At 53.2% G+C, this 27,277-nt stretch overlaps 1 protein-coding gene across 2 annotated transcripts; it reads left to right on the top strand.

Annotated features, from left to right (window-relative positions):
- Positions 1-127: 127 nt before the first annotated feature.
- On the top strand, positions 128-27,177 carry SH3BGRL (SH3 domain binding glutamate rich protein like). 2 transcript variants are annotated; one of them, XM_083797492.1, is made up of 4 exons: positions 128-374; positions 17,425-17,610; positions 20,575-20,655; positions 24,336-27,177. In XM_083797492.1, the coding sequence occupies exons 1-4, from the start codon at positions 330-332 to the stop codon at positions 24,366-24,368; spliced, it is 345 nt and encodes a 114-aa protein (XP_083653618.1). In that variant the 5' UTR covers positions 128-329; the 3' UTR covers positions 24,369-27,177. The 2 variants fall into 2 exon arrangements, with proteins under 2 accessions (XP_083653618.1, XP_083653619.1); XM_083797493.1 differs by lacking the exon at positions 128-374 and adding an exon at positions 6,687-6,734.
- The last annotated feature ends 100 nt before the right edge of the window (positions 27,178-27,277 follow it).

Genomic DNA, 27,277 nt, shown 5'->3' with positions numbered 1-27,277 from the left:
CCCGCCCTCCGTCCCCGCACGTCTCGCGTGGTTCGTCGGGAACTCGCCTCGCCCCTTTCTTTCTCCCACCCCCTCCTTTTTTATTTATTTATTTATTTATTTAATTTTTTAAACCGTTTTCCCCTCTTCCGGGCCGGCTGGCGGTGACTGCCTCGGCGGCAGCCCAGTGAGAGCGGCGGGGCGAGGCGGGGCGAGGCGCAGCCTCCTCCCTCCCTTCCCCTCCCTGCCTCCCTCCCTGCCTGCCTCCGGCTCGGCTCGGCTCGGCTCGGCTCCTCACCTCACCTCACACACCCACCCGCCCGGCGCCGCCTCGCCCCCCCCCCCTCAGCATGGTTATCAAGGTCTACATCGCCTCCTCCTCCGGCTCCACGGCGGTAAGGGGCGAGCCGGGAAACTTGTGAGGCGGCCGGGGCCCTGCGGGGCTGGGGAGGGGGGCGCGGTGCGGGACCCGGAGCGCCCAGCCCCGGGGCGGGGGGGGAGCCGTGCTTGCAGCCGCCGGCCCCGCGTGTCCGCCGGGGCTCCTGCCCCCCTCAGCGGGTGCGGGAGGGCAGCACGCCGCCGCTCCTGCCGTGTTGCCGAAGTTGATGGCCGAGTTGTGGCGCCCGGCTCGGTTCCGGTGGCCGCTCCGCCGTGTGTCGGGTGATGAACCGCGGCCGGGAGCCGGGCCGGGCACCGGTGGGCCGGCACCGGGTTGTGCTGCCGGCAGGGCTCGGCCAGAAGGCTGTGTGTGTGTCTGTGTGTCTGTGTGTCTGTGTCTGTGTCTGTGTGTCCCCTCCCAGAGCAAGGCGAACAAAAAAAGTGCGAGTCTGCGCCTGGGGCCGGACCCGGCTCAGCGGCAGCGCCCTGAAGATTGCCAGATTTCTGTGAGGAAGATGCTTCGAGCCTAAAATCCCGGGGGGGGGGTTGTCGCGTTTAGCGTGAGTGTCGAAGAGACGTGCAGGATGCCAAAGAATACAGGTAGTGGTCGGAGACTTCTGCTGCACGTAGGTAGGGGCTAAGCCGCCGGCTTCGTGGTGCCCTTCCGTGTCAGCCTGCTGGAGGTGCGGGGTCCCCAGCTGCCAGAGGCCGGTGACAGCCAGGAGGAAGAAAAAACCCTGCCTCTTGCACTGAATTCTCCTTCCCCCGTCAGCACAGCTGCAGATCTCCAGTCCTCAGCAGCAAAAGCAGCCGGCGGTGAGCTGTGCGGCTGGAGGCTGTGACGGGGGCGAGCCCGCGTTGGGCTCCGCTGCTGGGGGAGAGGAGCAGACGCGCGTCCCTCGGGCGTCCCCGCGCTGCCCCTCTCCCCCCGTCATTTTTGGGGGCCTCGGTGCTGCTCCTGACATCGACACGCTGACGCCGGTGACGGAAAGCTGATGATTGTCCGACGCCGGTCTTGAAAGTGCCTTGAAATCCTGAGTGGCTCATTTATGAGGGGGGGATCGAAAGGAATTTCTGCTGGCTTCTCGCAAAATTATCAGCGAGAAGGAAAGAAGCAGTCATTAGCAAACTGGAAATGTAATTCGTCCTTTCTAATACAGCTGTTAATAGGTTTCCAGTTGACGGACTCTGTTGCTGTAGATTCTTATCGGTGACCTCTTAATGGCAGTTATTGATTTTGGGTTTGCGTAGCGACACTAAGCTCCAGGGATACAGCCACTGATCTTGACTACATTTACCTGGTTTTAAATGAGGCCTTTAATTATTTGCTAAGTGGTATCTGCCATGGTGTTTTGTCTGCGTGGATTGTGCGTGTCACGAGACTCAGTGCTAACATCCCCCTCCCTGCCTTTTAGGGTCCCTCGTGCATCCTTGCCGGTGGAATTTGGATATTAGCATTGGCGTGGTCTGTTTGTATGAAATGTAAGCAAAACATACGCGTAATTGTGTTTTATTACATACGTATGCCCAAGCCCAGGTCCAAGGCGAGTACAGCTGAAGTGGTGTCGCGGTAATGAGCAGGACTTGCACGTTCTCGGTTTACTCAGCACACCAAGGGTGTTTCTGTTGGCAGGGCTCGAGCGTACCTCACCGGGTGGCTGTTTTCTTTCTGGTATAAGAATTTTAATTGATGCTTCAACTTAAAGCAGAACAGAGAGGCACCTTGATGAAGGGAAAGTTTGAGCGTTCGCCTGAAAGGCGCCCGATGGGAATCAGTCGTTTTCCTGTCCCTTAAAACAAGCCGCTGGTGAGAGGGGCTTTGCCCGGAGGCCAGAGGAGCCTTACCGGCTGCTGAACGTGAAATAATCCACTTGGGGAATGGAAAATCCTCACCAGTTTGCTGCAGAGGGGTGGAACTGAGTCAAAGTCGTTTCCAGTGCAGCGACTGAACTGGGTAACATCAGCCCTGCCAGGCGGCTCTCACTCCTGCTACGATGGCTCTGCACCGCCAGCAGCACCCGACGCGGGGTTACTTCGGTTTTTGGAAAGGTAAATTTGCTGGAGTAAAAGCAAACCGGCAATAAGTATGAAAGCGCCTCCTTCCTAGAAAATGACTGCGTGGTTTCTGTACGTTGGTGGAGCTTTCGTGGGGCTCTGGGAAGCGTTATCTCCCACCGGAGGGGAAAGGCGTTGCGGCTGCTTCGCACCTTGCAGCCTCAGGCTGTGAGTCTTGGAGGGTGCCCAAATTTTGTGGTCTTTTATTGGCAAAGGAATACTTTGTTCTGCAGGATAATTTTCCATATCACATTGCATAAAATGTTTCCCCGAGGCGCCCTTCTCCGTAATGTTTATATTCAATAGCATGTATCTGTGAGGGGAATTTGCTATAGGATGTTCGTGTCTAAGCAAAGGCGCCTCAGAGTAGATTTCAAGGGATTTCTGGTGAAGTATGCCTGGCCGTTAATTCCTCTGTGCCTGTGTCGTGTGGTGTCTCATCACGGGTGGTGCTGTGCGAAGTGTGACTGAGCTGCCCGGTTTCCAGCGCCAGGAGTTAGTAAGTACACGGCCTTATCTCTGCTGTGCTTCGCCGGTTGCAAAGCCCGGGGTTTGTGTTTGCTCGTGGGTTTTGCTTTATAGCCCGGGTGGTGAAGGTAAAGGTGACGGTGTGTGGTGTGGTTTGTCGCTGTGCTTCTCAGAGGTGAAGATAACCGATTGTACCGAAAGTTTATCATTGAGGGCTCAGGCAAGATGTTATAACTGCAGTCCTGCTCCGGCCTGCTGTTTGGATTTCGCCCAGGAAATCAGAGCGTCGTGGTTACAGCTCAGTTGAAGGCTGAATTTGGAAGTCCCGAAGCAGCAGATGCCCTTTTCCTTCGCTCTTCCTCGGGGTGGACTCTGTGCCGGTGAGCCCCAGGCCGGGGCAAAGCAGCACGGCTGGCTGGAATTGCGGCGAGGAGCTGCAGGCACCGGCCGCGGGGGTCCAGGGCCATCCGGGAGCCTCGCCGAGGGACGCACAGCCCAAGTGAGCAGCACTCCTCAGTGCGAGGCGGTGTTGGAGGCCACGAACGCGAAATGGCAGCCGCAAATGCCACATTCAGGGGCGCCCAAGCGTTGACTCGAGCGGGGACTGCGCAGGCTGGGAGGCTGAGTTTGGCTACGGGCTTCTGTTCAAATCCTCTAAGAGGCGAAAGGAGGAGAGGCCAGGGAGTAATTGCCACTCCTGCTGCGGGAAGAAGGATGCGGGGACTGAAGAGGCTGAATTGCTCTGGTCTGTGATTTACTCCGTTGGCATTTAGGTACTTCGTTCTGTTTGGGGAGGACGTTGCTCCGGCTTCCCTGCAGCACCAGGAGAACTTGCGCGCGCCTTGCCGAAGGCAGCCGGACTGCCGCTTCTGTCGATGCCCTGCGGGAAGGAGGCAGCTGTTTAAATTCTTCTCGGGCCCGCGAGCCCTCATTTGTTGCCAGCAACTGCACCAGTTGCCACCAGAGGATTTGAGAGCACCGGTGCCCCGGTGTGAGCCGCGGCGGCGTGCGGGAAGCCCCCGCGAGTTTGGATGGTGTGCGGCTCCGGATCCGGCCCCCGGCACATCTCAGGCTCCCGCTGGTTGGGGGTGGCTTACAGAGGAGAGGAAGTCTGAGTTTATTTTTTCGTTTGCAGAGTCAGGGATGGGAGGGTTTGGGGCTTGGTGTTTCTTTTGTGTCGTTTTCTTGTTCGGGAAGGGGTCTGGGTCCCCTCCCCGCCCGCCAGGAAGCGCAGAGGAAGGCAGCCTGCGCTCTGCCGTGCAGACACTTGCTAGCCGTGACGCCTACTCTTCTTCTCCCCTCCCCAGAAGCACCTTCTGGTGGTGCCACGGATGTGCAGCTGGCAGCGAGCGCCTTCGAGAGCGCTTTGGGCTGGGACTGAGGCAGAGCGGCTCGGAGGCGGAATGAGCGGGGCTGTCTGTGCCCACCTGCTCTCTCCCTCCTTGTCTGCAGCAGCTCGGGGCTTTGCGAGGGCTGGCGAGGCTGCTCCCTGCTTCTGCGGCAATCCCCCAAAAGTGACAAACGGAGCTGGCTCCGTGCAAGCAGCCTCGGGGATATCCAGTGATAACCAAACTTCCTCTCTCCCGCTCTCTCTCCAGAACGAGACTTGTTCTGAGCTCGAGCTCTCGGGGTGGAAGACACGATACGTAACATGAATCCAGCGAGACGGCCGGGGTGCCTTCCATCTGTCTCGTGGCTGTCCCTTTTTTTGTATCATTGTTCCCAACTCTAGATAAGTCGAATGTTTTTTTCTTAAAATACAGCTTTCAAACCCTTAACAGAGCCAAAGATTAAATCGGTTGCAGTCGTTGCCAAAGTTTGAATGTATCGGAATAAAAAACGTTCTACCGCGCTTAAATGCAGGCGGTTCCTGGGATGACGCCCCACAGCTGTGCCTGGCAGGGGTTTTGTTAGGACTGCCTGCCGGCTGTGTCTGCAGCCACCCCGGTGCTTATCCCCAGGCAGGGGGTCAGGATTTGTCCCCCCCGTGCTGCTGGAGCAGGAAGGGCCGGTCCGGGACGGAGGCTGAGCACCCTCACCTTGCACCGTTTGCCCCAGCGCCCGGCTCCCCCCAGGCGCGTCCGTGCAGCGCCAGGTCCGTGCTCAGCACCTCTGCAGCGTCTGCAGAGCCGAGCAAGGAAGTCCTCCTGTCTCGAGGCATTAAAGTTAGGCGCAGAAGATTCCTGTAGAACTGGCACGCGTGTAACGAGGGGAGGATGCCAAAACCAAGAGCCTCTGCAAGGCTATTATTAACGCTCGTTCCTCCCAGGGAAAGAGGGAGCGGGGAAAGAGGAGACCAACGGAACCAGGCGCACATCGATAGGTATCAGCTGTTCAGGCTCAAGGCAGAACTAAAATAGTGCCTTTGTGATAAAGAGAAGGGCTGAGGATGAGGGCTTCCCATCTCGGCAAGAGGGACGGGAGCTCTGCGGTTTGGAGCAGCTGAAGGGGCTCCGTGTGCCCCATGCCGCTCCTACCCACACAGCAAAGCACAGCTACGTTTCTGTAGCCCCGGCCACATTCAGTCTGCGATTCAATGTCAAGCACCTTTGCTCATCAGATGCTTCCTCAAGCCTGAGAGAGTTTTAATTGTAATGCTGCTCTTGTTTGCTCCGGAGGAAGCCTCGGTCCAGGAGCACATCCTCGTCAGGGCAGCACGGCAGGAGGCTGTCACGCCTCAGCTTCAGAAGGTGGGAAGGGGACGTTCAAGCTACCAGAAGAGAACGTAAAGGAAGGGTCAGCGTCAAGCTGCAGCCCGAGGCAGAGCTGATGCTGTCTGAGTGCAGCTGAGGCCGTCTTTGGTTCCCGCTTACAGCTTGTTGTTGGGCTCTGATTTCCCCGTGAGGAGTGGATGTGGTGATTTCTTTAATTAGATATCTGAAGGATAATTTTATTTGGGCTCCTTTCGCACGCGTGAGTACTGCCATGCCTTAAATTCTGAAGGCGCTCAAGCGTGAAATTGCAAGTATTACCTGTCAAGGGATTTGCTGTTTGAGGTGCGGTGGAGCCAGGGCAAAGAGAGGAGCCAAAGGCAGCCGGATTTCCAGAGAGAAACTCAGCTGCTGGGGGATAAGAGGGAAGGACTTTTCTTGGCTTGCACGATCGATTACACTTCAGTGATATAAAGCGGATAATGATTGAGAGTTTGTGACTTGCAGGCAGCTCGTGCAGCACACAGGAGTTACGAGGAGGATCTCACGGAGGTCTGTGCGGGTCGGCATAGTCCCAGGCGACCCGGAGAGACACGAGAAAGGTGACGGAGGTGTGAGCAGCCCACCGAAGGAGGCACCGGTGGGAAGGAACAACCTGTGCAGGGCTCGAAGCTGGTTACAAAATCCTGGTATAAACAGCAGGCGAAATGTCGGGAATTCTTGGGACCGGGGAGAGCAAAGTTAAAACAGTAGCGCTGTACGGATCTGTGGCGGGTCTGTGTCTTTGTTAGGCCGGGACGATCGCCACGAGCAGTGTGCCAACGCCAGAAGAGATGCTGGGGAGCGTGAAGTGAGCGCTGCACGAGGACAGCCAAATAAGGTGGAGTTCCGTGGCAGAGAGAGGGGGCTGAAAAAGCACAGAAAGAGAGAAAAACCACGTCCGGCGTGGAGAGAACGAAGAGGAAGCGGTTGCCGGTGACTCCTCGCAGCACAACAACGGGGGGAGAGCGGGGAGAAGCTGGGTGCCTCCTTTGGCAGCGTGCAGCTCGGCAGAGAAACGCCGTGCCAGAGGGCGTTGCGTGTGGCGAAAAGCGCACAGGTTCAGGAAGCAGCGAGACAAATGGAGGGGGAAAACAAATCTGTGAAGGGCTGTTAGGGCGGTTAAAGATCATGACTGCACCTCTGACTCAGAGCTGCGTGTTGGTGAGCCTGGGAGAGGGCAACGTGGGGTAGTGCTGCGTGCTCACTCCTTCGGCGTGCTCCCCCCTGGAGCCTGTGGCTGGTGGAGGCAGGACGCTGGGGAGGACGAGCGCTGGATCTGACCCAGCAGAGCTGTTCTGCGCTTGGACGAGCCTGGCTCTGCTCCCAAAATTATGTTAGCAGTTTGCACTGAAAATATGTGAGACCGTGTTGTCCGGGGGAAAAAATGTTTGATGGAGAAGAAAAGCGTGTGTGTGCGTTGGGGATTTTTTTGGTTTGTTTTTAATTTGGTGTTTACTACAAATACCTGCAGCTCTAGCAGCGTTAGCAGGCTTTGTAACCAGAAGTTTCCTTCGAAATGTAAACGGGTTGCGGATCTGTTTTGCATTCAGGCATACTGATGCGATTAGGATCTTACCTCTGCTTCGCAGACTCAGATGCTTTGAGAGGCTGCAGACATGGGAGGAACTTTTAACTGTATTTGTCCCCTGTATCTTAGAAACCAGGAAGAAAATAGCAGAGGTTTAATAATAATTCTCCTCTTGCTTTCCTTCTGAGCAGCTGCAGTTCAGCGCAGGGCTGTCAGATGTGTCAGAGGAAGCTGTTGGCTACGCGGTAGCAGCGGGCAGACACCGAAATGTCAACATTTGGGCACTGAAAGACTTTGCACAGGGAAGCTTTGTCGTTAGGTCTCCTACTTAACATCGTAATGAAATCCTCCGTGGGCTCCAGGTCGGGGCTGGGGTGTTTGGTACGCAGGAAACAGAAGGGAGTGATGCCACAGACAGGTGACTCCTGAACATCGTGGCTTTGCAGCACGAGCAGCAGACGCTGATATGCATCACGTTTAGGCCTAGACAGTAAGGCAGATTTATCAGAACCCCTGCTGCCGTAGGTCGAAAGGAATTGGCGAAGCCCAGTGTAAACAGCAAGTAGGCAGCCCCCGGGGAAAACACTAATGGTTTTCACATAAAGCCCCGGTTTTATGAGACTCGTGGTTTCCAGGCAGGTTTAAACAGCGCATCTTGTGTTCACCTCGCGGGATGAACCTTTGGCAGCGGGAACGTCGCTGGGAGCTTTGCCACGGACTGCAGCAGGGCAAGGTTTTACTGAGGAAATCCTTAATGCCGCTTGTTTAAGATCGCTCCTGCGTGCGTGGTGCGAGGCTGCTCGGCCAGAGCAGCTGGCGGAGAGGGCCAGGAACAGGTAACTCTCGGTAACTCAAAATACATCCCAAAGCTTTCTCGGGGGACGTGGATGGAAGTGAAGTTGCACTGAAGCTGATTTATGGATAATAGGTGTAGGGTTTGTTTTTTTTCCCTAGGCAGGAAATACAATATTTATAAGTAAAAAAGGAGGCACAAAATAAAAAGGGGCAGGTTTGCAAACTCGCTTGTTAGCGACCTGATAATCCCGATTAGGAACTGCAATTCTTTCCCACCCCGCAGCGCAGATAAGCACCTCATGGTTCTGCTGGCTAACTCCGTGAGACCTTTGGACTCAAGCAGCCTTCCTCTAAATTTCTGTTTCCTTTCACCGCGTTAAAGTGTGTCGGGAGGCGGCCAAAGGACTCCGCTTCTCCTGCAGGGGACCGAGGTTTGAGTTGCACGCACTGTGAAAAGCTCAGAGGAGGTCCTGAAAGCTCTGCTGGGGGATGCTCGCTGCAGGAATTGACACCTGTACGAACCGAGGAGCAGCTGGATCCACGGCTGGGTCTTTTGTGGGACCAGGATTAGCAGCGTGGAGGGTGCTAGGACAGCCGTCGTCCTGCCGGCAGCCCAGCATGAGGCTGAACACGAGGGGAATGCAGCTCGCTTGGCTGCTCGCCCGGGCGTGGAGAGCTCCGTCCTCCGGCATGCAGCAGCTGGGGGACTCGGCCTTTCAGAAAATAAAACGCAGTTCGTGTTTGTCTTAGGGCTCGGTCGTGGTATGCGAACGCTAGCTTGCACGGAGGCAGGAGGAAGCCCGTGGTTTTTGAAAAGCAAGAGAAGACGACAGCAGGGTGATGAGAGTGAACCCAACACGACGCCGGACGTCGCGGGAGGCTGTGGGGTGGCCCCGGTGGTGGTGTGAGCAGCGCCATGCCCTGCCCGTGGGGTGGGGTGGGTGGTGGCAGCTCCCGGTGGCTGTGGGTGGGAAGAGCTGTGGGGAAGGACCTCACTGCAATGGAAAAACGTGCTGTTCCTGGAATTCCCGACTCTAGGATGTCACCCGAGGGGTGCCCCGCAGAGCAAAGCCCCACGCCAGCCTTCGGGGCCGAGGCAGCAGGGGCTGGGCAGTGCTGCTGCTCCTGGCGGGCAGAGGGCAGCTCTTGGGAGCTTTCTGTTATGGTAGGTGGGTATTCTTGATTAGGAAAAAAAAAGCTTCCTTCTGTTCGGATAATTTATTTGGTTTGGTGTTAGCCTCGCAGTCATCTGAAAGACTTCTGCTAAATGGCGCCTCTGGTGTGTGAGTTCTTCGAGGGCGGAAGGTGATACGGAGCAGGAGCACCTGGGTGTCGAGCAGGATCCCCGGGTCGTACCGTATTTCTTCTCAAAGCAAGTTTCATTTAAAGGTAATGAATACCTGGCAGTACAAAGGCAGCGAAACGGCAATTAATGCTGTAAACCTTCAGCCTGGTCAGTTAATTTAGTCTCTCTGTGTGCTAAAGCAACCCCCAGCCTGCAGCCTCGTGCCGCTGTGGTGCAGGGCGACCTGGGGCTGCCCCCAGCTGCCTCCCCAGCAGCCACCAGCCGGGTGCTGGCAGGCAGAAGAGACCCGGCCTTCGGGGCAGGACGACGTGTGACCACCGCTGGTTTTCTTCAGCTCTAATTGCTGCCCTTCATGCTCGCCTACGGCCTGTCCCGGAGCCCCTGTACGGCAAGGAAGACAAAGGAGGAATCGTCTTGGCCTGGAGCGAGGTGGGCTGAAAGAAGCAGGCTCAGAGGCGGACAGCGGTGGGGAGATCCGGCTTTGCAGGGCTCGAGCTCTTTGTACAGTTCCTGGAGCAGACAGTCGGGTTTGCGAAGGCACCCGCAATGCCTTTTCCCCCTTCTGTCTTGGCCACGGGGAGAACTTTCAAGCACCTCGGTATTTGTTGTGTTCTGGGGAGTTTTCAGCTGTTCGCGTGGTGCTCAGCCTGACTGGCTGGCTGATCGGTCGTGTGTGTGTTAAGCTGCCTTGTGGTCAACGTTTAATGCCTGTCTGCGAGGCTGGGCTGGGCTTTGTTTGGTCCTGGTGGTAGGAACAGCCAGAAATGATCCCTCACGCAAATACCGAAGCAAACAAGTGATTTGGAAAAGTGAAATTACTGCGAACAGCTTAGGGGCGGACGCTGCGAGGTGCAAAAGGTGCCCCCACAGTTACCCGAGGAGTCTGTGGCAGGGGTGGCCTACCCTGAAGAGCTTTATAGCTCCTCCGCCCTGCCAAACCTCCTCCTGGCTGAGGACGTGCCACGAGCCCTCACGGGTCCACGTAACCGCGGGGCTGAGGTCGTGCTGCGGCTCCCGCCTCGTTAATGGCCAGCCGGCATAATGGGGCCTGTATTGCCGCGGTAGGAGGCTCGCTCTCTGTTGGTTTTGGAGCAGGCGAGCAGCTTTCAGGCTCGGGAGAGTCAAATGCCACAAAACCGGCTGAGAAAATTGCCAGAGGTCAGTTGATGTCGTGCTGCAATAGCAGCTTGGAGTGAGCGTGAGGACGGCACCTCGTGGTGTGAGGACGGTGCCAGCGCAGGGCCGTGCCTCTGCAGCTCGTCCCCGCTTCTTCAGGCTCTCATCCGAAGCAAAGCTCAGGCCTGCAGGGTACGGGTAAGGTGATCCTCCCTCCTCTCCAAACCCTGCAGCTCCTGTCCCCAGGGTGATCCCCGCACAGCCTACCTGGGGCTCCACGGCCTTGAACTAGGGAAAATGTCTTCAAAAAAGCGAAACACGTGAGAGAAATGCGTGCAAATTGTAGCACCGTAAGCCAATTCGTATTTGTGGTGAATCCTTGCAGTAACGTTTTGCATTACTTCTCTTCTCGGAGTGCTCCAGCGGGCTGCGGCTGCCCCAGAGCGGGGTGTTTGGCATCCTGACTTCCACACCGCTTCCATTTGGCACTTTGCAGAATTAACAGGGGCCTCTAAAGCAAACGCCGGAGGGATGCTTTTCCTTTTTTTGGTGAGGAAACAGATATCCTGATCCTGACTAAAGAGAGGGGGTTGGAGCCAGGAGGTTGCATCTCATCTGCTCGGCCACCCAGACCGCTTCTGTGCGGGTTGTGCCTCGGGCCGGTGGGCTCGTGGCGAGCTGGACCCTTGGGCAAGACCAACCGGGAGCTGCTGCTGTGGTACGTGGGCCTTGGTGGTCTGGGGAACGTGAGAAAAGCAGCCAAAACCACCTGGGGGGCAGCAGGTATGGGGGAGAGTTGAAGGAGCGTGCACGACGTCGCCCTGCTTTTCACTGGGGCCAAGAAAGAGAAGAAAGATTTGCTTCTGATTTTGGTGGCTTCAGCAGGAACCGAGTCGGGTTTTCACCTGACGGAGCTCATTTCCATGCCCCGGAGCAGAATCTGACGTTGATTAAATGGGACTTTTATAGATTATCTTCAGGTCTTGGCGGTGGTGAGATGTTCTGCGTGTTGGAAATGCAGGAGCACCCCAACAGCCCCTTGAGAAGCAGGTGTAAAGGGATGAGCGGAGTCTCGCCCTGCCCTCCCAGGTGCCTGGATGTTATTTGTTAAGAGCCGAATTCGGCTTGGGACGTAACGCAGCATTAATCCTTCAGGTGCCTTCACAGAAAGTAAGCTTAAAACACATTAAAAAGTAATCAGGCCTTCATTAGGCAGCGCGGCTGCAGCTGCTCGCCAGGAGCCGCGGGGATATAAATAAGGAAATGTTGCTCGGCCTCGCGCTTGACTGATGGGCAGAGGGATCTGCTTTTGGCCGCCGCGGGAGGAAAGCGGCCGAGCAGATCTCTGATGTGGGGCAGCCGGTGGGTTGTGACGCCTTTAGGGCGTTTCGGTAACTTTTCCAGCCTGACCGCAGCAGAGCTCGGTGCAACGGGCTGTTGTGCGTCAGAGCGCCGCGGCCTCTTCACTCGGAGTTCCTTGATGTGGGATGGAGCAGAGTTTCAGGCCTCGGGTTATTGAACGAGTGCGCTCAAAATGGCATTGTAATCCCTAAAAGCAGCTCTTATTTTTGTTCTCGTGAGTCAGCTTTTCCCTTTATGTAACTTCCCACAGCTTCTGGAGCACGTTGCGGTCCGCTTTTGGGCGGCGCAGGCCTTGCCCTCTGCTCAGGTGGGCGGCTCCGGGGCACGCCGCGCCGCGGGCAGACCGTGTGCTTCCCGAAGCGATGCAGCCTTCAGGCTGGGCTGCAAAAAGCTTTCGCCAGCCTGGATCCTTCGCCTAACACCGCCCTGAGCGGCGGCTTTGCGTCCTTTCAGCCCTGGGCTTTTTCCTGAGCGTCCACAGGCGTGGAGCAGGAGCCTGGCTGCTGCCCGAGCCCTGTGGGGCAGGGGACACCCGGGGGTGAGAGCTGTGCCCACGCCAGCAGCTTTTAAAGCCGCTGGGGGCATCCCAGCGCAAGGCGAAGCCGCTGGGGAGCTGTGCAGGACGGGTGCTGATGTGCCACGGGCGGTCCCGGAGGGAGAGAGTGAGTACAGAGAGAGCCCGTCTGGACACCGCCTCATTTCTGGAGGGGAAAAAAACAAACAAAACAAAAAGAAGCACGAGTACAGTATGAGCTTTTCCAGCCCCTTGTGTTCGGTTTGGGTCACGTAAGTTCGTGGTGGTTTTAGTGTGTTTGTCCTCGTCGTTCCTCGCAGACCAGAAGCCCGGCGCTGCGAAAGCCAACGATGGCCTTGCCGCGTGTCGCGCGTGCCTTAAAATAGTCAGACAAAGAAGTGGTCGGAGCTTCGCGATGATAATTGCCCAGGCCTAAAAATAGGTGGATGTCCTACCAGGCAGAGGGAAGTGAGAGAGACACCCACGGACGTCCTGCAGAGCTCTGAGCAGGCCCTTCAGTGCTGCAGCTGCCTTCCACCCTTTGGCCTCAGCTTACAGCGATGGTGACCGCCAGCACCGCCGGAGCTGGCGCCTCTGAAGTTTAAGGTGGTAAGGGGAAAAAAATCCGGCTTGTTTGTGTGAACGGAAACCACGCAGCTTGTATACAAACACCTGGATCCTTGAATGTTACAGCAGAACCACGGAAAGCTCTGATGGAGCCCAGGAAGGAGCCCGCTCAGAGGCGTGCTGTGGTGCCCTGGCTGTGGGGTGCGAGCTTCGTGGGGCCGGCAGGAGCCCCTGGCCTCAAAATGCTGCGGGGAGCTGCCTGCAAGGTACCGGGAGCTGAAATCCCCGCTCTGCCTGCAGCTGATTTCCAAGCATCAGCTTCTGCGCCAGCGGCCTGGATGAGGAGGGCGTTATCGTCAGAAACGTGAAAAAAACAGCATGCAAAAAACAAAGAACACGTGTTTTTTTTTAAAATCCCAAGAAGCAGCCGCGAATAGCAGTTGTGTTACCGCAGGCACGCGAGGAGGGAGAAGCCACCGCTGCCGCTGGACATATTTAGCCTGCCGTCTGCGCCGCGGGCTGGGCATGCGAGGCCGGGGCAGGGCAGCTCGGCCCCTGGCAGCCCGGCGGGGCTCCCTGCGGCTCGCTGCTGTGCCTTGGCACCGGCACGGCCTTCCCGGCGCCGCCCCGCGCCCCAAAAGCACGGCGCTTCGGGGGGTCGCCGCCCGGGCTGCGGGGAGCGAAAGGATGCGCTGCTGGCCGCTGCTTGCTGGCATCGTCTGGCGCTGGGCTCGCCCCGTTCGGGGCTCAGATCGGAGCTGAGCCACCTTCAGAAGGCTTTTAAAGCAGTTTTTGTCTTTAAGCTAAACTCGGGGTTCGCTCTGCTGTCCCCGTTCTCCCTTCTCCCGGTGCTGCTTTGAAAAGCGAAATGAAACAACGGGGAAGCTCTCGGCTGTGGGCTGGGAGGAGGGCACATCAGGCACACGTTCGGTGTGAGGGACGAGTTGTACCTTTGCAAAAAAGAATCTGTGTTTTTTCCCTGCATGAAAGTGAGGATGCGGGGCCCCCGGGAATGCCCCGCGCCGTGTGCCAGAGCCGCCCGCCGGGTGAGGGCAGCCGCAGAGCTCAGGCTGCGGGCTCCGAGGCTTCCAGGGGCCAGAAATAGGCTTCCAAAACACGTCTCTTGTCCAACGGGGAATTTATTTATAAACTGAAAAAATAACAAGGCCTAAAAACAAAACCCTTCTTGGCCAGCGGCGCAGACTGGGCTATTCTTTTCTACGCCTGTGCCTACGTACGCCAAACAAGAAATGTCTTTGAAGCCCTTTACAGGAACACATTTAAACAAGGGTTTCCTTGCAGCGGGGCAGCGCAGGGAGGCGGGCTGGGGCACGGGCAGCTCGCAGGACCCCGAGCAGCACCCCCTGCCCTCCGGCTGGTCCTGAACCACCAAGCTGCCCTGCTCCTACGGGACCTGCTCCGGGGAAGGTTTCGGCAATCCCGGCAGCTTGACGTCGTTTTCTTGCACTGCCGCAGGAGCTGGGATTGCTCTGGTCGAAGGGCTCGTCCCGGCAGCGCATCGGCGCCTTACCCAGCGCTGTCAGATGCCTGCTGCTCGGGGCAAGTTGCTTCGAGTGGAATCTCTTCCTTGGAAGTGAGCTCAAATAACGGGGACGGGTTTTTACTATAGTTGGAAGTGTTTGCTAAAACAAACGGAGAGCCTTGGATTGCAAATCGATACGCGTGTAGGTTAGCCTTGGTGAGAGAACACTAGATATTGGCGCTCTTTTTTTTTTTTTTATATTATTATTATTAGAAAAGATTTGAAGGAGAAAAACCATTTTGAGTCAGAAGTGGCACAGCGTTGTGTGGGAAGTGCTCTGCCCATTTTGGGGCTGAAGCTCCATTTTTGATGGATACGATTTGTTGCCCAGCATCACCCACCCCTGCTCCTGACAGCTTTGACGTGGTTTCTCCTATGTTACTGCTGTCGTCCAGGGGTGCAGCTACATCCTGGAACAGAAAATTAACTTCTGGTGTGGATTCCAAGGAGGGACAATACTCGTTCACGATCCTAGCTGCTTGCTCTCGTGGTGTTATTTTCTGCACGTTCTCTGTTGAAAGGCTGATGTTTCATGGCTGCCTTCTAACTGGAAAGGAAGAGAACCTTGAAACGTGAGAATTTCTCTTAAAAACAAACCTGCTGGAACCACGAGCTTCCGATCTTGCTTGTGAAGGTTTTGTATGCAGAAGATTGCAGGTCTGGGGTACGAGTTTGCTTAACCTCCTGTCGCTTTCCGTAAAGCCGTTTCTCTTCGTGGAGCAGACGCTGAAGCCAAACCCGAGCGAACACAGATTAATTTGGCTGAACGTTTCCTTTCAGCGTTGGGCCAGAACGGCTGCAGACGCGGCAGTTGTTCGAGCAACACCAGGAGCAGTGTCTGGAAGCGCGCCGAGCGGTGCCCGTGCCCGGTTAGGAGCTCCCAGGGCTTTTTTGGGAGGCCGGAGGGAGCTGCCTGTCGGTGAGCACCCCCTGAAGGTCGGGCCCGTCCTCCCTCCTCGCTCCTTCCCAACCTCGGGCGGCAGGAACCAGCTCCCAGGCTCCTGTCCTCGGGGCAGCGCCTGCCCTGTCCGGCGAGACAAAGCACCCCGGGGCGGCAGCAGCGTCTGCGGCTCTGTTTCGGGCGCTTCCCTCCCAGCGCCTGAGATTAACGCGGGTTTTCTAAACAAAATCGCGTAGAGCAGGGCCGTCTGGCAGCCCCGTGGACTGTCCCACCCAGCATCGGGGGCCATGTTTCTGGAGCTTTTAATGCTCTGTACGAAGAACCGGGAGGAAGGCGGCGCCTCTGAAACCTCCGACTCATTTCTTTCTTTGGCCAAAAGCCTGCGGTTTCAGAGCAACGCTCCCCGTGTACCGGCACCCATTCCTTTTCCTTCCAGGGCATTCCCACCGCCACGGAGGGAGGATTACCTCCCTTGACCATAGGCAGGAACCAAAATGCCACATTTGCCTCCCGCATGGTGCCTTTTCTGGCAGGATAAGCACAAGGCCCTCTCCAGCAGCTGCTGCCGGGCAAGCCAAGAGGGCTGTCGGCCGCAGCCACGAAGCGCGGACCCCGTCGCGCTACCTGCCGCTGAACAAACAGCTCCGGCAAGCCGGGAGGTTTTTTTTTTGCAAGTTAAAGAACTGAGACTAATGGGATCTGGCTTCATCTGTAATTTGCAGCTGGTGGGAAACGGTTAATTAAAGGGTAATTAGGTGGGGAGGAAGAAGCCTCCGTTTATTCCCAGGTGGGCCCGTAGCCTTGAACGCTGGCTGCCGGCGGAGCGGTTTACAATTGCAGGGACCTTTCCCGTGTTCCAGTCCTACGGAATAGCTGCTGAAGGAAGTGCTGCCTCCTTTCTCTTTGACCTTTATAACACAACGGAGAAAAACTTTCCCCTCCTGCTATGACCCGTGTTATTAAAGGCAAACGAGGAAGTCTCTTACCGGTGGATGCGAGCGTGCTGAGAAACGCTCTTGCGCACAGCCTGTAACACGAATGGCCTCCTCGGGGCGAGATTAACCTGGCCGATTTATTTATTTTCGGCCATGATAAAAAAAAAAAAATTTGCTAATGCACAGCAACGTCACTCCGTTGGATCCTTCTGCTGAAGGGTGGGCACCCGAGACAAGCACACCGGCAGGGATTCATTGCTGCGGCTCCCGCACCCTGCACGAAGGGAGCTGGAGGGAGGTCGCTTGGTGCTGCACTGCGATAGATTGACAGGGATCTGCCTGCCCTGGTTCCTCACAGACCTCTCTGAAGGGAACAAATCTCCCACGGAGTCACATGTTTGCCTTGTTTCCCTGCATGCGCACGGTTATAATTTCCCTTACGGCGCTAAAGTCATGCAGAGGAAGACCAGAGCACAAGCAGAACGTCTCTGCACCAGGAAGTTAATAATTCACGTATGACAGTAATAAAAACCACCTTTCCTGTCCACGGCCAGCACAGGCTTTGTTTCACAGGTCCCGCTTCTCGCCCGAGTGCCGCGTGAGCACGCGGGGGACGAGCTGTGTCGGTGTGGGGTCTCGCCCGAGAGCTCTCCTGCAGGCAGGCAAGGCCGTGGGGGCAGAGCTCGGCGGGTTCTTGTCCAGAGAAGCAGGACCCAAAATTGCTTTGGGACCTGACTGCTGGCGAGACTCGGTGCGGTCTGTGTCGGGAAGCCCCGGGTTTGGCCGTGCAGACCCTTAAAGCTCACAGCACTGCCGTCTGTACAGGGGCAGCGCCCCTACCCCAGCCCATTCGATCCTTTTGGAGACAGGTCAGGGGGTTTCCTGTGAAGAAACCCACCCTGTGAGCCTTGCTGGAGACCGGCCCTTCATTTAGGGAAGGGGTTGTTAAATCACTCTGCATTCAGCACCTACGTTGGGTTGCAGGCTTCTTGAGATATACAAAGAAAAGGGCTTCTGCCTCCCCCGAGCCCCCGGCCCACCCGGCTGGTAGGGCTGTGCCTTCGCCACCTCCTTCAGGCCCGTGCTGTGTGTGTACATCACCCGCAGCCCCTCGCGTGGGGCTCTTTAGAAGATACTTATTTTTTTTCTGAGAATTTTCTTCCAGTTTTCATTTTCAGCCGGTTTTGTACCCCCCCTCTTTCTGCACTGAACCCCGGAATTGCAAAACCGGCAGCAGGGTTTGACTGATTTTGTTCGTTTCTCTCCCTCCCTTCTTTCTGACAGATTAAAAAGCAGCAACAAGATGTTTTAGGGTTCTTGGAGGCCAACAAAATTGAATTTGAGGAAAAGGACATCGCCGCCAACGAGGAGAATCGGAAATGGATGCGGGAGAACGTCCCGGAGGACAGCCGGCCCGCCAGCGGCAACCCGCTGCCGCCGCGGCTCTTCAACGACAGCCGGTACCTCGGGGTAAGGCTCGGCTCGGGCTGATTGTCACCTCCCCCTGTCCTCGTGCTGCCGTTTTGCAGCACTTTATAGAGATCTGGCAGCGTTGCAGCAACCTGCAGCAAGCTCAGAGAGCCGCTCTGCCTGCACGGGGCTTTGCGCGGGGATTTCGGATCGCTCCGGTCCCTTGTTCCTCTCCCAAAAGATGTGCTCCTATGAAGCGATGCCTCCCACGGCAATAGATGAGTTTTGTGATCCTTGGGATGAGTCTTTGGGTACTGCTTGCAAAATGAAGCCCGTTGCGGTCCACTTACTGCAGTGCTTTGAAAAGATTAAAAATCATGTCGCGAATGCAGTTCCTGCCTGTAATTATTTTAATGCTTGATCGAAAGCATGCTGCCCTGCAGCACTTGTACTCAGCAGGCCATGCTCGAATGGTTATTAGATTAACTGTTAATTTTATTTTTAAAACTTGATATCTTCTGGAGAGAGCTCACAGTGTGCGTTGTTCTGGTGCTGTGGCTTTGTTTCTAAGTCGTTTCTAAGGCTGGTCCTGAGCTCAGAGCCTGAAATTCGGAGTCTGCCAGCTCTGAACCTTTGCGAGGTGATTCCGTGGCCAGTGACAGGGGTGATTCGTAACGCACTGCCGTTTCCTGTGTGTCTGTAAGAAAAGCAGAACTTGAAATAGTGCCCACAGTGAGCTAATGTACCGCTTGGCTTGCAAACTGGTACTGATGGCTTGGACGTGGACAGAGCTTGGCGTGGAGTGACAAACGTAGCGATTAATGGCTGTCTGCAACCGAAAACAGAGAAGGGGCGAGTCATGAGGAGCTGAAAAGCTCTGTTCAATTATCTCTATCGAAAAAGAAAAAAAAATTAAAAAGGCAGAAATTTCTGTACAGGTAGGAAGTCCAGTTGTCAACGGTATCACCTTCCTCCCTTGGTACGCCAGAGCTGTAGGTATGCAAGCAGATGGCTGTGCAGTTGTTCCTGTTGCCGAAATTTCTGCTGCATTGCTGCGGGTGTGCAGCAGAGCCGGGCGCTGCTGCGCAGCCGTGTGGGACAGGGAGAGAAAAACCTTACGCTGCTAAGTTTGGATGCTTGCTTTTCAGAGATGCTCCTAACGGATCCCCGGCTGCAACCCATGCGAGTTCTTTATGCCATAATTTCAGGGAGAAGGGTATAGATGTTTCAGGCTGGTTCCTGCCCTGTGTTTATTTCATCCCCCCAGTTTTGGCAGGTGCCACTTTGACCTTTTGAAGTTTGGTGAATTGACGTAGCTGGGTCCAAGTTCCTACGGTTCAGCTTTCCGAAAGGCAGAAGTTGTTCTGAACCTCTTTACATCTTCGCTTGCTTCTCCTCAAGCATGGACTTCCTTGTTTGTCTCATCGGATGCGGTGGAACTGGCAGAGGTGGGGGCGAGCTGAGCGTCACCGGGCTGTGCGTGGCCGCACGGCAGGGCTGTGAGTGCAGGCGCCGTGTGTCAGCGAGCTGGCACAAACCCTGCCCCGTAGTCACAGGCATTCCTTTCCTGCTGGATGCTACAAAGCGGCCTGCTGAACTGTGCGCCGGCGAGATAAACACCCCCTTTGTTATCGAGCAGCCCCAGCGCATAGCAAGGGCTGTCACCAGAGGGGCTTCAGGAGGATTTAACACAGTCGTACGCGTTTGTATCAAACCGGCACCCGAATGCTCGGTGTGCAAACGGAGCAGGACTTTGACATCCCTGATCTCTGGGCTCCAGCGCTCGGTTCTCTCTACTTTCCTCTGTTCCGGCCGCACCGGCCCCTTCTGAGGGGCGCCCCAGCCCCGCACACGCCGCAGCTCCTGCAGCCCTTGCTGTTGCTCAGGCTTGCAGCAGGCATGCAGAGCGCCCTGCCCTCAGTGGCAGCTCCCTCCCCGACTTCAGCCCCTGACTGAGCCTGCTCCGAGCTGCTGCCTCCCCCGGGGATCTCTCTGCCAGGACTCCTGCAGCAAAACATTCCCCAGCAGAGCTGCGGAAAGCCCGTGCTGCTGCTCCAGTCAGAAGGGCAGAAAAGGGAAGACAGGGCAAATATGTGCTGAGTTTGGAAACTGGAGCTTGGGAAGTATGTGGTAACTCGGGCAGCAAGTGGACTTGCACAAACATTTTGGGCTCATTTGGTCAGTATTTGGCAACTGCTCTTGCTGAGCCACGCTGGGGTTTTTTTTGCTTGCTGTTTCCTCACTTAGCAGACAGCCAAGCTGTGCTGTTTGTAAACCATACCCAACTGCATTCTCTCTCAAATTCAACAAAGTCAGAGAAGGGTACTTCTTATTCTTTCATTGCTTTCAGCTTAATTTTCTTGGGAGGTGGCCGTGTGCATATGTAGAGCAGCCACAATGCCCGTGTTAACACGGTGCCAGACAGCGAGAGGCAGAGCCGTGCACCTTTTCGCGAGGCTGATGCTCTGACTGGGCTGACGCTGCAGCAACCGCTGTACGTCTGCAGCACGTGAGTAGGACGGTTTTACAACAAGCAGGCTGCCCTGATTTCATTCGTTTGTGTAGGCTAATCATTAAGGGCAAAGCGTGATGAGAACAGGTATAATCCTAGCTTGCGAGTTTGAATTTAACTTCCAAGAGTCACTGTCCACGGTTGCACAGTCGCTGTTACCAATGAGTGACGGCAGCTGCGGACATCGGTGCCTGGCATCAGTTTCTGATGGCAAGGTGTGGGCTCAGCCTGGTCCTGGAGGAGGGCAGCCCAGGGATTGCTCTAGAGGCTGTCGCCTCGGGAGAGGCTGAAGCACCTCACAGCAGCACCTTGTTGCTGCAGATCCTGAAATTCCCAGCTCGCCGCTTTTCGGACAGTAAAACCCTGCGGTATCAGCGATTTTGCATCAGGCCTCAGGAAGCAGTTTGCTCGGTGCGGGTTGGGTAACACAACAAATTGTGCTGCGATTATTTCTCAAAATTAACACTTCTGTCTTTTGTTTCCTCCCCCCGCCCCTCAACCCCGTCATGAAGGATTACGAAGCCTTCTTCGAAGCTCGAGAGAATAACGCGGTGTATGCGTTTTTAGGCTTGACTGCGCCGCCTGGTTCAAAGGTAGGTGTGTATATTCATCACAGTAAACCACAACCTGCATTTTATACCTTGTTCTTTTCTGCTCCTGGCAGGATATTTCACATGTTTCTGTGGTTGTCCCAGTGAATCTCCCTGCTGGCCTGATACTCAGTCTCCAGAGACCAGCTTTTAGGCTTCCACATCACAGCAACACGCTGTTGTTATGTGCTGGTTTATTTGGAGGATGCGCCGTTCCCTGGAGGTATCTTCCTCCCCCTCCTTCTACCAGAAAAACTCCGTGTTCAGTACTGATGTTCTTTTGGTATCCTCACTGTGGAGCCACCCTGCAGTTTTCCAAGTTAACAGAAAAGCTTTCATCGCTTTGGAAAAAAAGAGCTGGTTCGAGTTCTTCACTAGTATTAATTACCTGTTTTACCATTAGATTTTATTCTTTTTTTTTCAATTGCACACTCCTGGAACAAGAGAAAGAACAGTTAATATTTGTACTGACGAATGCACAAGAAATTTGGATGAAAAGATATTGCCATGAAAAAAACAAATTATTTCAATACAGTGAAAAAAAACTTGATTAATGTGAAGCTCTGTTGAGATTTTTGTACTAGAAAATACCTTGAAACCAGAGTCACTGTTTTTGAAATAATATGGTCTTACTTCAGAGTAATTTTTTCCTCCAGCTTGTTATCTGAAGCCTTGTTTTCCTTGCCAATTACAAACTGGGCTGCTGCTCTGCGGATGCAATGGGCTGGAATTCTCCTTTTGATTTTGATCGGATAGGACAAGCCTGCTCTATACGTTTCACTTGAGGGCAGCAGGATCCTCCAGGTCACTTCGGTTTTCTTGTTCCAATGGATAAACACGCTGTTTCCTTTCAACTTTAGTCATGTAAGAGCTGAAGGTCACAGTGTGCACATCACTCAGAGACCTAATTTTAAAGGTGGGTGATGATCAGCTAGTATTAAGCACTAGAAGCTGCAGGTCAGACTGAAACAGACAGTTTGGGAGCCAAGCTAATTCTAGCGGTAACTCCACTAGTGAGTGGTGCAGTGAGGAAACACTCTGCCTCGTCCGGGGTTGCAGAGAGCAAACCCTGGGATGTGTGCCCCAGCTGCACACAGCGCGATAGTTGTTTCAATCCTGTTTGAATCTCCCGGAACATCTGCACAGTGTTGCACGAAAGAGAGAGCAGGATGGAGCCAAGGAGAGAGAAGGCGGCCCTGAGACCACGGGGGGCAGGAAAACCCTCGCATTTACCCTCACGTGCGAGGTTTGGGAAGTGCAGTGGTACCGGAGAGCAGCTGGTGCCGTACCGAATCGGGTCATCTGTCTCTGTAACATCTATAAACATCACCGCTTTCCTAACCTCCTACATGGGTGCTCTGGCAGAAACGGTCTGCTTGGTTATTAGTTGCCCTGATTTGTCCTAAGGGAAAAAGAGGAGTTCTAAGGAGGAGGAACATGAACGCAGTTGTTCTCTGCTGTGTTTTCACTGCCTGCTGCAGCTCGGGGAGGCGCGTTGGAGCCGGTGAAGATAACCTTTGCATGAGTGCCCTTGCGCCCAGCGCGTTCTGCAGTTGCTCTGGCTTGCGGGATCCACCCCACAATTACATGATGTAAAAGGCAAATCAAGCTGATTGCCTGCTGCCAAGGAGGAGAAACTGATTTGTAGATGCTGAAATTGGCATTTCGAGCAGAGCCGCCTGCCGCCTGGCTCTAATGGTGTAGTTAACAATATCGTGCATGTTGCTAGGGGAAGGGAGAGGAGCGGGGGCCCAACCTGTGTGCGATTGCACGAGAGGATTGCCTTGGCAGCAAACTTCCATTAAAGGTCCATTTCCATCAATTTCCATTGATTTGGAAAGGTGATTGCGAATGCAGAGTTCCAGCATTAATGCTAAAGAAAATTAAGAGAAGGGCTCGAAAGCGAGCATGGAAATGCAAATAACTGTTTTTGAGCCCGGGTGGTTTGTTCCTGGGAATGAGAGAAATGCCAGGAATCCTCTTCAGCTTAGCGGCGCCTGTTTTGAAGATATTTATTTGATCCTGCATTTTCTAAGCAAAAAAGAAAACAAAAGAAAGAGGCTAGGTGTCACTTCCGTACTGCTTATGCTAACGGAGTTGCTACGAAGCCAGGAGAACCATCTCCTCTTTGTTACCGTTTCAAGAAGCACTTCTTTATTTTATTTTTTCCCCAGGCTTTGTTGTCTTCTCTCGTCTTCTCTCCCTTTTCGCCTGCCTTTTCTGCTGGGAGCTGACAGGGTGCCCCGGCACGAGCAGCGGGGGCACGCGGCGACGTCCTGGCCGCGCTCCTGGCCCGCGCGGTGCGGCCGGCGGCGCGGAGCAGGGTCGGGGAGCTCGGCAGACCTGGGCCAGCGGTGCCAGCGAGCGAGCGAGGCCCTTCCCACGCCCCTGCGCTGAGAGGCAGCACGATGGGACGCGCGTGGGCAGGCAGCCAGGAACAGATACCAGAGATATGCGTGGGGCTTCCTGCCCCGCAGGCTGGGGTCACTGCCTGCGTCCTCTCTCCTTCTTAGTCCTCCCCCTTTTTCTTAAAATGTTTTTGTTTTCCATACCGGCTCACGTTAACAGTGATGTTGTCAATCCGTTATCTTTAGTATTTCTGTGCAGTCACCAAAGCAAACAACCTCATTACGTAAAAGCTAAGTTTAGCAGATTTCCTTTAAAATAAACCACACTCTCCGCCCTGAAGGGCCACAGCGAGAGCGCAGTGACTCTGTTCATCCTTCTGTAGGCCACGTTGCTGCTAACAGGTAATTAAATTGATCTTCAGTCAGAAGGATGCTTGTAGAAACCGTTTTCAGGAAAAGAAATTCCTTTTACATCTCGTCTGTAATGTTATTTTCCCATTTGTGTGACCGCCTTACGGAAACCAAAGACTCAAAAATGCAGGCCGTTGTTTTTTAATGATCCTTCTGAAATGTACTGAGAGATGTTAGGGGCTTCTGGTGTGTCTGCTAACCTGCTTCAGCTGCCCCCCTTGCTCTCGGCGGCTTCACAGGAGCGTTCTCACATAGCTGAAGGGCACCAGCTCCATACCAGGTCCCTCAAAGAGCTGCGGGCTGAGAGCCCTGGGCACGAGGAGCAGGGGGCAAGCAGCAGCCCTTCCCAAGGAAGGCATCCCTGCTTATCAGCCCTCTGGAAGGCAAAAAGCTCAGTGGTTGCTGCTGGTAGTCTGGTTGTGTTTAGTTAAAAATAAATAAATAATATCTCTCCCAATACCTTTTTTTTTTTTCTTTCCCCAATGTGGAGACTCTTTTCTTATATATGTAATATTCTTATCTATCCCTAGTTCTTCAGAAGGTCTTTGACCTCTAAATAGTTCTCGTGTCGTAACACGAAATGAGGCGTAACTCATTTTATCTGTTCTTCTGTTATAAACTTTCGTGGTCAAAACCGGCCCTGGGCGTGCGTGCCAGGAAGCAGGGGGAAGGTGAATAACCAGCACACTCCTGCAAGTCCTACTCGAGCTAGGTCAGAATTGGAGGTTAATCCAGTACCATATGGGACTTGGTTTATAATGTAATTGTAGCCAGTGGGGACTCTGAGTTGGGTTCCGTGCTGTTCTTTTCTTAATCGTGTACTACTGCAGTTTTTTTGTCATGTGTTGGTGCCTAACACAGGTGTGTGTAAGTTGCCATCGTTCACAAAGTACTAATTTATGTATTTCTGTTCTGCTCTTTCAGGAAGCTGAAGCGCTGGCGAAGCAGCAAGCATGAATTTCAACTGCCTTAAATGTTCTGTAAAGGGAATTTCCACAGCTTTTTATAAAATAGTAAAATTGTCTCTGCTTCAAGAAATATAGATGTGATTTCTAACATTTGATTGGTGCTTGCAGCATTCACCGTATATAATGCAAATTTGAACACGATACGAAAATGTGAACATAAAGGTAGAAAGCACAGGGTGTATTATTACTGAGTTGTACGCGTAGGAAACTGAAGCAATCGGACACGAATGACTTTCACGTAGTTTAAATTGTCTTGGCAATTCGTCTATTTTGTGTAAACTCCAAAAAACTATCGTTGTACTAATAATGCAGATGTGGTTATACCTAGGGATCCAGCTATTTAAAATATGGGAAAAAAAGCACCAGTAGCTCACACCTGGTCAGATACTAACCTAGTGCCTGAGTTGCCTCAAAAACGTTACGGAAATACACCGTGATTTTCGGCCTCTTTAGATTCTGGTTTCGGATGAAATTGTAGGTGGTGTTGTGTAGTGTAACCATTGCAGTCACTTTTGGAAGTTACGTTTGTTCTTTTGTAGGATGGGTATTTAAGATTTGTATTGTAACACGCTGTACAGATGATAACTAAAAAAATGCCATGTATTTCTCATTTAAGTGATCCACGTGGGCTCTTTTGACAAAGAAAAAGGGATTTGGGCACTGGACGGCCTTTCCACTGGCAAGCTGATCAGGACAGCTAGCTGCCTGAGCATGCCTTCAGTACATGTCTGCGTGCAAGAGGCAGTGCACATCGAAGAAGTATGTCCTAATTCCCAGGCAATGTTGCAAATAAGCCAAAATGGCCAGAAATGGCATTTCCTTACCTGTGTAAGGGTGAGCGCCTTTAATGTATTTCTCTACAAAAATACCAATTCACACTGCTTATAGTACTAGGCATCGTAATGCATGCTCAAGTAGTCAGTAGATTAAAATAGTATTTTTTCAAATTAGTAAAGTTAAATGGTTGAACAGCAAGAGCTATTGTAATTATCCAAGATTTTTTTTTAAGGTCTAACAACTTATTTCCATTGCTATTGCCATATCATGAGGCTATTACAGGAGCCGCGAACCTATTCAAGTGTCTTGTATTGGTGAATTTACCACGTGCAATATCAACCTGTCTGTCCTCCCAGTGCTCGCGAGGTAGCCTGGATTTCTTGGCCGTGTTCTGCGAAAACACAAATAATTACAAGCGCCCTCAAGGATAAGAAACAGGTTTTAAAAATGTGTGGGTAATTTAAAATGCATTATGCACCACATAATGTACTTATCCCCCAAAAGCATCAAAAAACGGTTAGAAAGGTAATTAGTCCTTGCTGTAATTGGAGGCTCCTTCTAATTGCTCTGCACACACACATTTTGGTTTTCTTGGCTTTATGAAGGAGGAGAAACAGGTGGCACAGTTCAGCAGAAGGCTGCAGTGTATCATGACAACGCGGTTAATCTACGCTTATGCTGTACGATGTACGCAGTGCTTCTTGAAGACGTTATAACCTGGTTCACAGTTCAGAGCTTTAAAGTCTGGAATTAGGAGCAGGGTAAAAGTAAAAACTCGGGTTTACAAAGACGGTCTAAAGTGCAGTAATTAAATACTTCCTTCGCATTTCTTTGGGGCTTTTGTTCATGCAGGGAAACCGCTCGTTTTGTCAACATCTGTTAAAAGAGAGCTGCAGCTTCTTGCTTTGGTTGGAGCGCAGCTCGGCTTCTAGAGCGTTCGTGAGGAAACTCCCACAGATGTCAGAGCGATCGGGATCAAGCGCAGAGCCAAGCTAGTTAAAATCGTATTTATTTCACATTTTATCTGTTCTGATTTGGGAGCCAGGGAGTTGGTTTGGAGCTTGTGCTTAAAAAAGCAAGCACGCCATCAAAATATATATGGATAGATTAATGTTGCCTTACCTTCAAGATTTACACACACATTTGTGCTTTTTCATTAACAGGCTTTATCGGTGATTACCGAATTTTTGTGAAACTTATTTCTAAGATCTTGTGGAAGTTGGGTTGCTTTTTAAGCCCGGTGTCTGATTTTTGTTGTTCACTGTGATTTCGCCTTTTTAAACTGAGGTGATTTTTCTTTCTTAACGCTGGTGTAATCTTTTTCTATCTAAATCAGTGGTCAAGTTTTTGAGAAAGTATTTAAGAATAAATACTCCGTGAAATCTTGTGAAGAAAGTGGAATTTGACACGAGTCACTTATACAGCCATGCTGATTTGCTGTGTTTCCTGTGTAAGGAAAGTGAGTTTTGTGAACTACAGGCATTATTTTCAAGAAGCTGTAACTGAAAGTCGCTGCCAAATTGTGTCAGCTCAGCGACCCCAAACATGCTGAAACAAGGTCAGCCTCTGTTTCTGATGGTCAAGAAAACTGCCAAGTTAAGAAAGCAAAGTCACTTCCCTCGTCGTGTCCCCCATCCTTGCCATATGGTAGCGTTCAAACTGTATCAGCATTCCTAAGAAAGCTCTGTTGAGAAAGACTGAATTATTTCTTTGTCTGGGGAACAAGGCACCAACACAAACTGAAAAATACCTGAAATATTTCTTTGTTGTGGGGCTGTGTGTAAAATGCGCATTAACTTTGATGCGGATACCTTGCTTGAATTTAGGAGTGCTAGGAATGTGTTGCCTATCTGCTATTTTTCTAGTTCATATACCTGTCTTAGGTTAATGATGGGCGCAAGAACTGAATTTGTTCGTTTCTATTTTTTTTCCTATGTAGATGGCCGGCAATGAGGATTTAACTTGTAATATTAACCATTCCTGTATCATTCCAATAAAATTGTTTTAAATGCTTTCTCACACTATTGACTTTCTTGCTCGTTTTGTTTATGGTTTGAAGCGGTCCTGTGAGTTTCAAGAAGTGCAGTCCTCAAATGAAAATATTTGGTTTTAAAGTACGGG

This window comes from Anser anser (assembly GCF_964211835.1).
Source record: "Anser anser genome assembly, chromosome: 13".
NCBI classification, from domain to species: domain Eukaryota; kingdom Metazoa; phylum Chordata; class Aves; order Anseriformes; family Anatidae; genus Anser; species Anser anser.
Note: the sequence above shows the minus strand (reverse complement) of the source record. Positions and strands in the feature narration are given on the sequence as shown.

Bases quoted from the DNA above. Each gene is read 5' to 3' on its own strand.
- SH3BGRL (XM_083797492.1), top strand. From the start codon at position 330: ATGGTTATCAAGGTCTACATCGCCTCCTCCTCCGGCTCCACGGCG. The intron at 375-17,424 runs GTAAGGGGCGAG...TCTTTCTGACAG, and splicing joins CCTCCTCCGGCTCCACGGCG to ATTAAAAAGCAGCAACAAGA. The intron at 17,611-20,574 runs GTAAGGCTCGGC...CCCGTCATGAAG, and splicing joins ACGACAGCCGGTACCTCGGG to GATTACGAAGCCTTCTTCGA.